Raw genomic sequence first — 13,722 nt, forward strand, 5'->3', positions numbered from 1 at the left:
AGAGAGAGAGAGAGAGAGAGAGAGAGAGAGAGAGAGAGAGAGAGAGAGAGAGATTCTTGTGGCAGCAGCAGAGAAGCAGAAGTAGAAGGGATGGAAAAGCCTTTATTGAGAAGGACATGGAGAGAATCGATGGCAGGGCTGACACAGGAAGGCTGAGACTTCATGGACTTGTGGCAGGGGCAAAATTTGAGGGGCAGGTTCAGTGATACACAAGGAGCTCCCTTGTGTGCATGGAAAAGGTATCCAGGACTAGGGTGGGGAGGAAAGAGAAAGTGGTCACTAGGAAGATGAAGGCAGGAAGGGACGGAGGGACGGAGGGAGAGAGGCAGGGAGGGAGGAGGGAGGAAGAGAGGAGTGAGCTGCATTCAAAATCAGTTCTGTAGAATGCTCCAAGTGCATGTGGCTCCTTCAGCCTAAGTGGATATAAGAAGGCGGCCAGGGCGTGGGCACAGTGAGCCCAGCATGAATGAGGCGAGGATGCCAGGCAGAGGGCGTGCCCGTGCAAAGGCCCTGTGGGGAGGTGTGCCTGGAGTCTGTCCAGAGTGCAGTCCTACCACAGAGGGGCTGGGCCAGGACCTGCCTCCTGAACTCCATCTCCAGACCGTTTCTGAGTATTTTCTTTTGAGACAGGGTATGCTAAATACCTGGGTGGGCTAGAACTTGTGATCCTCCTGCCTTGGCTTCCCAGAGTGCTGGAATAACAAGCATTTGCCACCAGCATGCTCTTCAGGGCCTTCTTTATCCCCAGATGTCAAACTGCAAGGAACTTCTCCACATCTAGGAACAAACTTGAGGGTCTGCTAGGCCCAGAGCCCTGGGATTTTCTCATTAGGGTCTTACCCTTGAGCTTCTTCCTGCAGCTTGCGGCTACGCAGAGTGACCAAAGGGAGGACGACACCCAGAACCCAAGAGACAGAGGAGGGGAAGGTGTGTTGGGGTGCAGTCAGGAGTACAGGGGTGCCTGGCCCTGGGGAGGCTTGGGGTACTCAGCATTTTCCACCCCACAGTGCCCAGTCAAGGCCCTGAGGATGCACTCCTGGGGACACAGTCCCGTGGTCACTTCAGCCGCCAGCCAGTGAAGTATCCCCGTGGAGGGTTGCGGCCTGTCACCCAGCAGCTCTCGGGCTTGGCTCTGGTGGCTTCCAAACTATGTGAGGAGGCCCCGGTCCCTGTGATGTCTGGGGGGAGTCTGCGGGCTGCCACCTCCCGTGAGGGCAGCCCCCTGCGCCGTGCCCCCCTGCCCAAGCATTTTGAGATCACCCAGGAGACAGCCAGGCTGCTCTCCAAGCTGGACAGCAAGGCTGTGCCCAGGGCCACCTGCCTCCCAGAGCCCCAGCCTGAGGAAGCCGAGGACCACTTCTGACCACTCCACCCTGCTAGGAGCCAGGACCAAGAGGATGGACCCAAGGCCCCCCACTGGGCAGCGTTCAGACATCAGGCAGAAGTTCGTTGTTGGGTATTCAGAGTTCCTGTAAGGAGAGCCCTAAAATACGTTGGGGTGCAATTTCAGCATCCCAGGAACTAACCACCAGACTTGTTGTTTCAAGCAGCAGGGGCACTCAGGGTTGGAGGTCGTTTGGGGTCCATACAAGTCACGAACTCTCGGGAGTTTAGCCAGGTCTCTAACTCAAGGACAAGGGTATCTCTTGCTATGTCAGTAGTCATCATTCCACGCCACCCCATCACCGACCCCAGTTGACCAACTGGAGGAGAATGTGGACAGCCCAGACCCCACTTCCTGGTGGCGCTCAGGACTGGTAGCCTTTGAATAAACCGTCTTGCATGCCCTTGTGTGTCTGTCTTGGGGAGAGGAGTTGGCGAGGGGAGGGTGACAGGGGAAAGGCCACTTGCCAGAACAGCACCCTTGCTCCTTTTACTCGCTAGGGAAACCGAGGTCCCCTATCAGGTGCAGGCTCCCTAAAAGCCCAAAGGCAATCAGGGCAAGGCCTGGACACGCCGCTGAGTCACCCAGCCTGGCGCTCTGTGTCCCCATCTGGTCCTGTGTAATCACAGATGTAACCAAGCGCAGATAGCTGCACAATGGGGCTGTGTGCCTCGGCGCTGTGGGAGTCGCTCACCCCAGGTGGGGGCCAGGGTCACAAGGCCGAGGCAGCCAGATCTCGCTGGGGCAAGCTCACAGTGCAGCGGCCGATTGGACTCGAGGGACACTAGGGAGACGGGGGCGCGGCCTGGGGAAGGGGCGCAGTCCGGCAGGCAGCGCGGGGTCTCGGCAGGAATCCGCGGGTCCCTGAGGACTAACCCCGAAAGCCCGGAACCGTGTGCGCATGAGGTGAGCGGAAAGTGGAGTGGTGGTCCGAGCCGGAAGTGAAGAGGGGTGACCGAAGAAGGAGCGGGAGGAAATGGGGGGCTGGGGCTGCAGGCGATCCCACCTCGGACGCTGCCAGTAGCTGGGACAGCCCAGGGGGTGGGGCCTGGGGCGGGGCGTCCCAGGTGTCCCAGGCTTTGGGGGCGGGGCTTCTCAGAGGCTCGGCCGTTGGTTCCTCTGGGGGCGTGTCAGAGGCGGGACTGGGGAGGTAGGCGGGGCTAGTGGGCCCGCCCCGCCTCCTCAGGCGCGGGCTTGGCATACCCAGACGCAGCCCTGCGCGGGCTGCTGGGCCATGAACCTCAGGCCAGCCGCAACCCCCCGCGAGCCTGCCTGGCCTGCGCTTTGACAGGTGGCCCAGGTAAGGCCAGCGCCGCGGCTGAGCATGCGTAGCCCGGACCGCAGGCCGCCCCTCTCCTCCCAGCCCCTCCCCCCCCCGGGGCGCCGGGAGGCCCCGCCATCCCCTTCTCTCCCGCCGCCCTCTTTGTCCCGTAGACCGCTGGGCACCTCAGGCGCCCCAGGCTCGGCCCGGCGCCCGCCTACGTCCGAGCGCTCTCGCTCACACCGGGCCGCCCAGCGCTGCTCCGGCCGCCGCCCCAACTTCTGGTCCCCTCCACGCCTCGCACTCCTGCACCCCTCCGTGCAGCCACAAGTGCCCGGCGATTGGAGGCGTGTGGGCCAGGATGGGACTGCGGACACGTTTTGTTTGGTTTTTCCAGCTAAAAAGTAAAAGGAGCCATGAATCTGAGAGAGCTCATTCATAAGTCTCCTCACTAGATAAGAGCATCTGCTCCCCACACCCACGCCCGTGAACTTGCTTTTTCTAGGTCACCCTTGTCCCCACCTTGCTCAGAGCCCTCAGCTGTGCAGCCCAGGCTCTTCCTATCCCCCTGCAACCCAGCTGCCGCCTGCCCTGTGTCCTTCAAGGGGCCGCCAGCACTGACCTCCGTCTTTTTTCCCTATGTCCCCAGACGGCCACCATGGGCCAGTGCCACTACAATGAGACCATTGGCTTCTTCTACAACAACAGTGGCAAGGAGCTCAGCTCTCACTGGCGGCCCAAGGATGTGGTGGTGGTGGCCCTGGGGCTGACTGTCAGCGTGCTTGTCCTCCTGACTAACCTGCTGGTCATCATGGCCATTGCCTCCAACCGTCGCTTCCACCAGCCCATCTACTATCTCCTTGGCAACCTGGCTGCGGCTGACCTCTTCGCTGGCGTGGCCTACCTCTTCCTCATGTTCCACACAGGCCCGCGCACTGCTCGGCTCTCACTCCAGGGCTGGTTCCTGCGGCAGGGTCTGCTGGACACCAGCCTGACGGCATCCGTGGCCACCCTGCTGGCCATCGCAGTGGAGCGGCACCGCAGCGTGATGGCCGTGCAGCTGCACAGCCGCTTGCCCCGCGGGCGTGTGGTCCTGCTCATTGTGGGCGTGTGGGTGGCTGCCCTGGGCCTGGGGCTGCTGCCTGCCCACTCCTGGCACTGCCTGTGCGCCCTGGACCGTTGCTCACGCATGGCACCCCTGCTGAGCCGCACCTACCTGGCCGTGTGGGCCCTGACCAGCCTGCTGGTCTTCCTGCTCATGGTCGCCGTCTACACCCGCATTTTCTTCTATGTGCGGAGGCGAGTGCAGCGCATGGCCGAGCATGTCAGCTGCCATCCCCACTACCGAGAGACTACACTCAGCCTGGTCAAGACCGTGGTCATCATCCTTGGTAAGTGGGACACTCATCTGCCTGGGCCACAGGGACCTCCGAATGCCCTGGGAATAGTGACCTGGACAAGTGGTCACGGGCCCACTGGGAAGGGTGGGATGACCCTCCCCACAGGGAACAGGAAGCATCCCAAGCAGAGGGCACAGCAATGGACACCCCAGTGCCAGGCTCAGTGTCTCCAACAAGAAAGAGGACTAGAACAGAGGGTCGGCAGGGCCTTAAGGGTCAGGGACAGGGTCAGATGTCCTCTTTGCTACATAGGAACTGTGCAAGCTGTTGTGTTGTGTTTTGCAGTACTGAATCCAGGGATGTCTACTACTGAGCTGAGCTACCGCCCTAGCCTTTTTTTTTTTTTTTTTCTTTTTCTTTTTGCGGAACTGGGAATTGAACTCAGGTCCTTGCACTTGCCAGGGAAGCGCTTATTCCACTGAGCCATCTCCTTGCCCCCACTTTTTTGTTTTGTTTTGTTTTTTGAGCAGAATATATTTATTGAGAGAAAAAAAGCTCCTGGGGGGGGGCGGCTAAACGGGTAGTCCCCCCCCCCTTTTTTTTTCCAGAACAGGGGATTGAATTCAGGCTCTTGGGCTTGTCAGGGAAGTGCTTATTCTACTGAGCCATCTTCCCAGCCTTTCGGCCCCCTTTTTAATTTTTTTTCTTTTTTTACTTCTTTGTACTGAAGTTAAAACCAGAGAAGCTTTCATTTTCCATGAGCTATGTTCCCAGCACCCACTCTCCCTGCCTTTTTTTATATTTTGTATTTTGCAGTACTGGTGACTGAATTCTGAGCGCTGGCACTGAGCTGTATCACCAGTCCTTTTTTTTTTTTTTTTTTTTTTTTTTTTTTTTTTCAGAACTGGGGATTGAACTCAGGCCCTTGCACTTGCCAGGGAAACATTTATTCTACTGAGCCATCTCCCTGGCCCCCCACCCTTTTTATGTCATTAGTTATTTTTGCTTGCTTATTTATCTTGAGACAGGGTCTCACCATGTAGCTGAGGCTGGCCTTGAACTCACTGTGTAGCCCAGGTTGGTCTCAAACTCAGGACAATATTCCTGCCTCAGCCTCCCAAGTGCTGTGATATGATGGGTATATACCACGACATGTGGCTATTTTTGGCTTTGCTTTTGATTTTGCTTCTTTTATTGTCATTTTTGAGACAAGGCTTTGCTGTATAGTTTAGGCTAGTCTTGAACTCACTATGTAGCCCAGACTAATTTCAAATTCCTAAATACCTCCTGCCTCAGTCTCCAGAATGTTGAGATTACTTGTGTATACCACTGGTCTCTTCTTATTTTCTTTAAGACATAATCTCTCTAAGTGGACCAGGCTAGGCTCAAACTTGCAAACCACTCCCCGCCCCCTTTAGCCTCAGAGTGCTGAGATTACAGATAGTTTTTCCATTTTGAGACAGGGTCACACTAAACTGCCCATGTTGGCCCCAAATTTGCGATCCTCCTGTCTCAGCCTCTTAGGTCTCTGGAATTACCAGCGTATGCAACCATGCCCAACTTTTTTATTTGAGACAAGGCCTCACTGAGTTGCTCACACTGGTCTCAAACTTGTGATCCTCCTGCCTCAGCTTCCTTGGCAGCTGGGATTACAGGTATGTGCCACCTTGCCTGGCTCTTAAGAGATTCTGGCAGCGAGTACTATGGTCTCTCTGGCTACCAGGATGTAGAAGGAACTAAATGAGGACATACCTGCCACCCCAGAGCACGGTTGGACTGTCTTAACTAATGCCTTCCCCTCAGGTAACCAACCAGCCTCCCACAGTGACTGCTTTTTCCTTGCTGAACAAATCTCCATAGAGAAGCAGTTGGGCCACCACTTTGTGGCGGTTAAGAAAGCTGTGCCCTCCTGGGTTCTGCCTACCTCCTGAGGCCGCAGGGTCAGCAGCCACTGCCCTGTGTGGGCTCTGGGACCACCCGGCCCCCCTGGCCCCTGCTCACCGCAGCCTGCCTCCCACAGGGGCCTTCGTGGTCTGCTGGACGCCGGGCCAGGTCGTGCTGCTCCTGGACGGCCTGGACTGCAAGTCCTGCAACGTCCTGGCGGTGGAGAAGTATTTCCTGCTGCTGGCGGAGTCCAACTCCCTGGTCAACGCTGCCGTGTACTCCTGCCGGGATGCCGAGATGCGCCGCACCTTCCGCCGCCTGCTGTGCTGCCTGCGTCTGCGCCGCTCCTCCCGCGAGGCTGCCCTGGCCCAGGCCTCTACCCGCACTGGAGCCAACACACGCCTCGAGCCTCCTGAAAACGGCCACACGCTCATGGACTCCACCCTGTAGCCTCGTCCACCCCAGTGGGGCGCCCGGCCGTCCAGCCGATGAAGGACAGGAAGCTGGATCGCGTCTGGCCAGGCCATCGCCTCCCTGCACGCACACGGCAAGCCTGCACTCCCCAACTGGGGTGATCTGCATCTCCTGGAAGAGTGGGCCGGCGTGGGAGTCTGGCTCTTTCTTGCTCATCTCAGGTTTTAGGGTTTTTTAAAGGACATTAGTTTTTTTATGGTACATCCTGGTAAACACTCTGGACCAGTTCCTCCATGTGGTACTATGGCTGCTTGGGGTAGGAGATGTGAGGACTGGCCTGGAGTGGTTCTGCCTGTCATCCCAGCACTGAGAAGACTGAGGCAGGAGGATCGCAGTGATTTCAAAGGCAGCCTGGGGTAAATAGGGAGACCCTGTCTCAAAAAAGAAAGAATGAACAAATGAATGAACGAACAAAAGAAAAAAGAAGAGAGATGGATGTGGCCTCTCCTGGTCTGTCTGCCTGCTGTGACAGAAGACAGGGTAGCCCTTGGGAAGGCTGTGGCTCTGAGACTGACACTCTAGCCGACACAGTGAGGGGTGAACTCACTGAGCCAGGGGACGGTGCGACTCTGCAGCCTGCAGGGTGGCCTGGGATCCCCAGGGAAGGCATGTTACTGGAAGTAAACCTTTCCACTCTGAGTCTGCAAAACATGGGTTTGTCACCATCTGGGGCTCCTCTGCACCCCCCCATCGCCCCACCCCCATGTCTTGGGTTTGACTGCAAGGCCCAGTGCAGCCGGAAACCTCAGCAGGGCCTCTGTTCTAGGTCCTCTCCTGGTGTGGCTGGCTCTTGGTGTCACAGCATCTCTCTCCTCCCACCTCTGAGGTCTCCCTCCTTTTGGAACCTGAAGCGGGCCCCACTTTCACTCCCTCTGGCTCCTCTGTGTCCTTTTATTCTAAGTCCAGATTGTATTTGTGTGGTTCTTGCTATACAGTCCAAGCTGGCCTTGAATGGACATTGATCCCCCTGCCCCAGCCCCCTGCATGCTGGGGTGATAGTCATGTGCCACCTTGCTGGGCTGAGTCTAGACTGTTGAATTCAGGTCCTGTGTCTGGCTGGCTGTCACTGCCAGTCCCACCACCTACTTCACAGTCACAGGTGGAAGGTTAGAGGATTTGGGAGTTCTCTGTCAAGCTCCTCCAGTGTGCCCTGCGTGCCTCCGAGCACTTAGTGCCTGCTGCCTCTTGTGGCTCACCTATTCCCCTTTTCCTGAGTGGAGAGTCACCCAGAGAGGCTGAGATTTGTCCTGTTTACACAGCCTGGGCCCAGGAGCCCAGAGCCCACGATGAGTTGTACACTTCCCTCTGCTCACAGCCCCCCAAAGCCTCACGTAATATGGCCAGGGACTGTTCCCTGGTGCCATCTCACATTGAGGACACAGGGCTGTGTCCCTGATCAGATGCACATGCTGAAAATCAGGACAAATTTGAACCTAGATTAATTTAGAGACCAAATATTTTTCTTGTTTGTTGTGGTCCTGAGGATGGAGCATGTGCCGGGCAAGCACTCTCAGTGTCCTCCTCTTAAAGCAGTAAAACATGCATTTCCAGCCAGGAACAGTGGCGTGTGTCTGTGGTCCCAGTCCTGGGGAGGCGGAGGCCGAAGGATCGCTGTGAACTCAAGACCAGCCTGAACTGCATAGCAAGACCCTGTCAAATAAGATAAAGTCCTCTGTTAATTGCCTCTAGGTCTCCCCCGAACAACTCCTTCCATCTGTGAGGAGCAAGACTGAGCTGAGGGGTCAGGTGCCCTCGCCCCACGCAGAGCATGTGAAGTGCTCCGGCTGGAGCACCTTACATAGAGCGGTAGGTGCTCCACAGCCCCACGCAGGCTGCTTGGTGCCCAGGCCTACACCTCTAGAGGTGCAGTCCACCACACAGGCTTCTAGGCCTGGTGGATGAATGTGGCACCCTGGGTACTTTGGCAGCCAACCAATTTCTGTGGTTGTGCCTGCCCTTCTCAGAGTACTCTGATGTCAGCCCCTCAGGGTGTTCCTTTGGGACTGTTTTGTTTGTATTTTGGGGACACAGTCTCACTGTGTAGTCTAGGCTGGCCTTCCTACTCACAGTGATCCTCCTGCCTCAGCCTCCTGATTGTACCACCACTCCTGACTTTGGGATCTTATCCCAGCCACTTTTCATCTGGTTCCCCTCCTCTGCCAGGTGGCATCGAGTTTTATCTGCTGGTCCCTGAAGCCTGTAGTGTCTTCCCCCAGCATGTGCAGCAGCCCCTGTGTGGGACCCGGCCCTTGCTAAGGCAGCCAGCACTTGTTCTATGACTTCCTGTCTCTGCCTCTAAAGGCCAAGCAAATGCATCAACGGGCTTTACCTGTTCTTTTTTTTTTTTTTTTTTTTTTTTTTTTTTTCAGAACCGGGGATTGAACTCAGGCCCTTGTGCTTGCCAGGCAAGCACTTATTCTACTGAGCTAACTCCCCGGCCCTGCTTTTCCTGTTCTTGCGCAGAGCCAGTGCCACTCATTTCTGGCCCCTACAGTACCCCAGGGGCACCCCTCCACTCCTGGTGATCCCAACACAGGCTATGCCTGCCCACTAGTTCTAAAAGCCAGAGATGAATCTGACTTGGGATGCACTTCGGGGCAGTCAGCCAACACCCTTTATTCACTGGAGAGCCTTGTGCTAGCTTCCTGGCCTCTTTGAGGCAACACTGAGAATTGAATCCAGGCCCTTTGTCCTATCAGCTACATTTCCCAGCCCACCCACGCCCTTTTTTGGGGGAGAGGGGTGGACACAGTCTAGCTATGTAATTCAGGCTGACCTTGAGCTCCTAAGGAGCCTCCTGCCTCAACTTTCTGCATGCTGAGATTACAGATGTACACCACCACACTCACCCGAATCTGTCATCTAGGAATCTGTCATCTCTGCCCGGAACCCTGTGGAGCAAGAGCAAGCCAGCGTAGACAAGCCGGTGGGGACATCTGAATCCCATCCTGCGGCGGTGAACACACTATATTTCTGCAGTGGAGAGCGGCATTCAGTGCCACCCTGCCGCTGCCATCAGGAACAGCTGTACTCAGGGCCAGGGAAGGAGCGGAGAGTCCTAGTGACATTGCCAATTGAGGCTGGAGGAGCAGTAGGGACCCAAGGTGACCAGGGTCTGGGGACGTGTTGGAAGAATTCAGCTCCAGCCAGACTCCAGCTTGCGCTCTCTCTCAGGAGCAGGGTTGAGATGGTCAGCGCCGTTGCCTTGGCAACCCCCAAACTGTCCCGGGCCTTTGAGGGCAGGTCTGCCTGGGGCGTGTCTCCGAGGTGATGCAAGGTGCTGATTGGCTCCTAGCGGCCATGGCGGCATGCCCGCGAGGGGTTCATAGCGACTATTGGCTAGCCGCCCCGGAGGCTGTGGGCACACCCGCAGCAGTGAGCGGCTATGGCGCCTGCGCAGGCGCTGTGGGAACCCGGCAGAGGCCGGGTACCTCTGCCCATCCCGCCCTCAGGAGACCGCGGCCGAGACAGGGACCTGTTCTCCGTGTTTTGTGCTATGAATTTGACAAATAAAACGTTTATTAGGTTCAGGTCAATGAGCTAGGTGCTGACCTGCCCCTGATTCTCAGCATGATAGCTTAGTGGGGCAGTTGGGCGTGTGTACTCTATCTCAAAACTAAGCTACAGCCAGGCGCGACGGAGCACGCCTAGCACTTGGAAAGCTGAGGCAGGATCGTTGGGAGTTCAAGGTCAGCCTGGGCTACAAAGTGAGCTCAAGGCCAGCTTGAACTGTATAGCAAGACCCTGTCTGAAAAAAGACACCCCCCCCCCAAAAAAAAGGTACAAGAGTTGCACCCTTTTACAGAAAGGAGCGGAGCATCCTGGATGTTGGCATGCACGCAGGAAAAGGGTCCTGCATACGATGCCCCGGTACATGGCACCAGCGCTAGGGCAGCCCTCTCCAGAGCAGCCTGCCAGAGCCACCAGGAGGGACAGCGGCAGCAGCCCTGGACGAGGCCTTTGCGTGCCTCTCACCCAGCCACTCCACTGTATCTGCTGTCTGTCCCTTCATAACCTTGGAGGCAATTGAGCTCAGCTGTCCCTCAAAAAAAAAGTTTGTTTCAAACGTTAGGTTAGGTGTTATCAAAAAATACGTTTAAGGAAAATAGTCTCAAATGTGTGTATGTGCATGAAGGTGGGGGGTTGAGAAAGGGTCTCACTATGTAACCCAGGTTGGCCTCAGACCAGAAGGGATCCTCCTACCTCAGCCTCCAGAGTGCCTGGATGACAGGCACATGCCATCACACCGGGTCCCTTCTGCAAGTCTGACACCTGTAGCATGCCTTTGCCTGGATTTCATGCCATCTGCCTTCCCCTGCCAGTGTGCCCGAAGGTGCTGGCCTGCAGCATGCACTGCAGAGAGTGAAGACCCTGCTCCCAGCACCCACGCTCCACCAGACCTCACTTCAGGGAGGTGGAGGGGTCGGAGGCAAGGCAGCCCCCTAGGGGCTCCTGGGCCTGTGGGGGGGCTTCCCCAACCCTAGGAAAGCGGGGGCAGTACCTCAGTGTTTGCCCAGGGCTTGGCTTTTGCAGAGTATTTCTGGTCAGGAGAGAGATGAGCAGCTCTGTTTTGAGTAAGAAAGGTATAGGTTGGACCACTCAGTGGAGGAACCGAGAAATAAGGACGTGTAACGACATTTTCACAGACTTCACTCTATTTTAAAAGTCAGTATTCTGGTGCCAGCCTGTTGGCACACATCTGTCTTCCCAGCACTCAGGAGGCTGAGGCAGGAGGATCGCTCTGCATCTCTGGCCAGCCTGGGCTACAGAGTGAGACCCTGTCTCATAAAACAAACAAGTAAACAACAACAACATGACTAATGCACCTGTACTTTTTCGCTCTCCTCCACATAAGGGACAGAAAGGCTTTCAGGGCTGCTTCTACCTCCTGTCTCCCCTCCTCCTCCCACCCTGGCCCCTCCCCAGGCTGCCCTCAGCCCTCTGTTCATTTTGTTCCTTTTTCTCCTAAGACTGTTTCTTGTGGCTCCTGTCACTGGCAGTTTGTTCCTGTATCCTTGCAGGGGCTGCCACCTGCCTTGCCTAACTAGTCCCCCTCTTTGGTTCAGAGATTGAAGGGGGGAGGGGTTTACCACTGAGGTCCAGACCCTGCCTTAAAAAAAAAAAAAAAAAATTTGAAACAAGGTCTCAGGCTAGACAAATAGCTCAGCGGATTAAAGCACCTGCAAGCAGGCGCAGGGGCCGAGGATTCGATCCCCAGGCCAGCTGTGCTGGCTCCACCTCCACCCCCCCCACCCCCGTGGTGCTGAGATGGCGACTGAGACTGGGCGTGGTGGTGCATACCTATAATCCCAGCACATGGGAGGCGGTAAACAGGAGAAACACTACAAGCCCGATCTAGACCCTGAACACCCTGTAGACCCTTTCCTAAAATACAGGGGAGGAAAAAAAAAAAAAAGGTCTCAGTTTCCCAAGCTGGATGCAAACTTGCGATCTTCCTGCCTCAGCCTGCCAAGTCGCTGGGCATCTCCAGTCGAGTCCGATCAGCCTGTGTGGCGCCTCCTCGTGGGCAGCCTGAAAATTTTCCGTGTAACCTGATCCAAATGAAGTGGAGATCCTTGTCTTTTCCTGAAACCCCATGCCAGGTTATGGGAGATCCTGTGGACTCCCCTTCCAAAATCAGACATCAATCCATTTTTGTTCTTCAACTTTTAAAAAATATTTGTTTGTTTGTCACAGTGTCTTGTTATGCAGCTCAAACTTGTAGTGATCCTCCTGTCTCAGCCTCCCCAGTGCTGGGATTGCAGGTATGTGCCACCACACCTGGTCTCAGTGGCCGGCAGCATGCAGTACCAGGGATCAAACCTAGGTCTTTGCACTTGCCAGACAGGTGCTCAGAGGGCCAAGCTATCTCCCTGGCCCCTCAACCCATCCTTCCACAGCTACTACTGAACCCAAGGCCAGGAGCACTGCAGTCCGGCTGAACCTGACGCAGCTTCCAGACTCTCGCCTTGATTCCTGAAGTTCACTCCCCGAAGAGCAGTCACAGTCACAGAGATCTTTGTAACGTGCATTTCTCCTGGGCTCCTGCACGCGCACACTCCAGCTACTCAGGAGGCTGAGACAGGAGAGACCCCCAGCCAGCCTGAGCAACACAGCAACACCTTGTCTCAGAAATATACAAGAAAACAAATCAACAAAATACATTCCACTAAAGGATAGGCACAAGGATCAGTGGGATAGAATTTTAAAGTACAGAAATCAGTATCTACAGTCATGTAGTTTTTGCTGCACGTATTGAGGCCTTCAGTGGGGAAATCATGGTCTCTTCAGTGACTGGTACTGCCACAAGTAGATACGCACACAGCCAGAGAATGGAAGAGTAGTCCTGTCCCCGTATGTGAGTAAAGTTAAGTCGTATTTATAGGCAGTGGAGTACAACCCTGCTGTAAAGAAGGGCAGCCTCGTGGCCGGGGAGATGGCTCAGTAGAATAAGCAGTTGCCTGGCAAGCGCAAGTTCGAAAAAAAAATCAAAAGAAGGGCAGCCCTGCGCACTGGCAGGCAGGCTCATGCGCCGTGGGAGCGTGCCATTGAGCGCAATGACTCATGCACAGAGCTTTAGCCCTGCAAGGCTTACCTTATACGAGCCCAAGACACAAGAAAGAGCAAAATGAAAGACGCGCAGCAGGAAGTGGGGAAACATTTTTCAAATGGGTAGGGGATCGAGAGCTGGAGAGGGGGTTGAGGGGGAGAGAAAAAGGAAGTGAAACAAGAAACGGAAAAGGGGTTTCTGCAAACCGGAAGGGACCACAAGGGGGAGTGGGGGAGAGGGCTCCAAGCTGGCTCGGACGTGCTCTGTGCGTGATGGCGGGAAGCACGCGCACTGCAAACACGCAGAAAGAGAAAATGTTACTGGGTGCATCTAAAAATAAAAATTAACCGCACCACCAGGCTGGGATGTGGCTCAATGGTGAGCACGCGCTGCACATTTAAGGACCTGGCTTCCTCCCCAGCATCAAAAAAAAGAAAAAAACTCTACCGGATGAAATGCCTCAAAGTAAAGGCCCTCTCAGGGCTGCGTGAAGACTTACCCGGCACTTAGGCGATGTTTCTTAGAAATGACAGCCCAAGCAACAAAGGAAAAGCAGACAAACCTGATTCCACCAGAGTGAAAAACCTCTGTGCTCCTGAGGGTAAGCAGGCTGCGCTCAGAGTGGGAGGCAGTACCTGCAAATCCCTCGTCTGCTAGAGAAACCACACGACTCCTCTGTGCAAGACCGGCTGGGTGAAACCTGCTGGCAGAGCGCCTGCCCAGCGTGGGTGAGGCCTGGGCTCCATCCCCAGCCTGCAGAAAAACAAAACACAATTTTTTTGTCTGACTTTTGGGGTTTTATTTTGTTGTTGTTCAAAACAGGCTCCCA

At 55.6% G+C, this 13,722-nt stretch overlaps 2 protein-coding genes across 6 annotated transcripts in view; both read left to right on the forward strand.

The window, feature by feature from the left end:
• Positions 1-1,764, forward strand: part of Gmip (GEM interacting protein) — a 9,611-nt gene extending 7,847 nt beyond the window's left edge. For 2 of the 3 annotated variants that reach the window (XM_023707198.1, XM_023707200.1), the window contains exons 20-21: positions 861-927; positions 1,008-1,763. In XM_023707198.1, coding sequence (XP_023562966.1) covers positions 861-927; positions 1,008-1,363 — 423 coding nt within the window. In that variant the 3' untranslated portion in view covers positions 1,364-1,763. Of the gene's footprint in view, positions 1-860; positions 928-1,007 lie in introns of all 3 variants that reach the window. The other variant, XM_023707199.1, reaches the window with a different exon arrangement.
• A 338-nt stretch (positions 1,765-2,102) lies between these two features.
• Positions 2,103-6,631, forward strand: Lpar2 (lysophosphatidic acid receptor 2). 3 transcript variants are annotated; one of them, XM_023707202.1, is made up of 3 exons: positions 2,103-2,290; positions 3,295-4,036; positions 6,006-6,631. In XM_023707202.1, exons 2-3 carry the CDS (start codon positions 3,304-3,306, stop codon positions 6,317-6,319), a joined length of 1,047 nt encoding a protein of 348 aa, XP_023562970.1. In that variant the 5' UTR covers positions 2,103-2,290; positions 3,295-3,303; the 3' UTR covers positions 6,320-6,631. The 3 variants fall into 3 exon arrangements, with proteins under 3 accessions (XP_023562970.1, XP_004646886.1, XP_023562969.1); XM_004646829.2 differs by lacking the exon at positions 2,103-2,290 and adding an exon at positions 2,595-2,684; XM_023707201.1 differs by lacking the exon at positions 2,103-2,290 and adding an exon at positions 2,618-2,684 and having other exon boundaries at positions 3,151-4,036.
• The last annotated feature ends 7,091 nt before the right edge of the window (positions 6,632-13,722 follow it).

The sequence above is a fragment of the Octodon degus genome, unplaced genomic scaffold, assembly GCF_000260255.1.
Source record: "Octodon degus isolate 3935 unplaced genomic scaffold, OctDeg1.0 scaffold00282, whole genome shotgun sequence".
Classification (NCBI taxonomy): Eukaryota; Metazoa; Chordata; class Mammalia; order Rodentia; family Octodontidae; genus Octodon; species Octodon degus.

Excerpts from the sequence above, each read along its gene's own strand:
- Lpar2 (XM_023707202.1), top strand. The coding sequence starts at position 3,304 with ATGGGCCAGTGCCACTACAATGAGACCATTGGCTTCTTCTACAACAAC. Across the intron at positions 4,037-6,005 it reads GACCGTGGTCATCATCCTTG|GGGCCTTCGTGGTCTGCTGG; the intron begins GTAAGTGGGACA and ends TGCCTCCCACAG.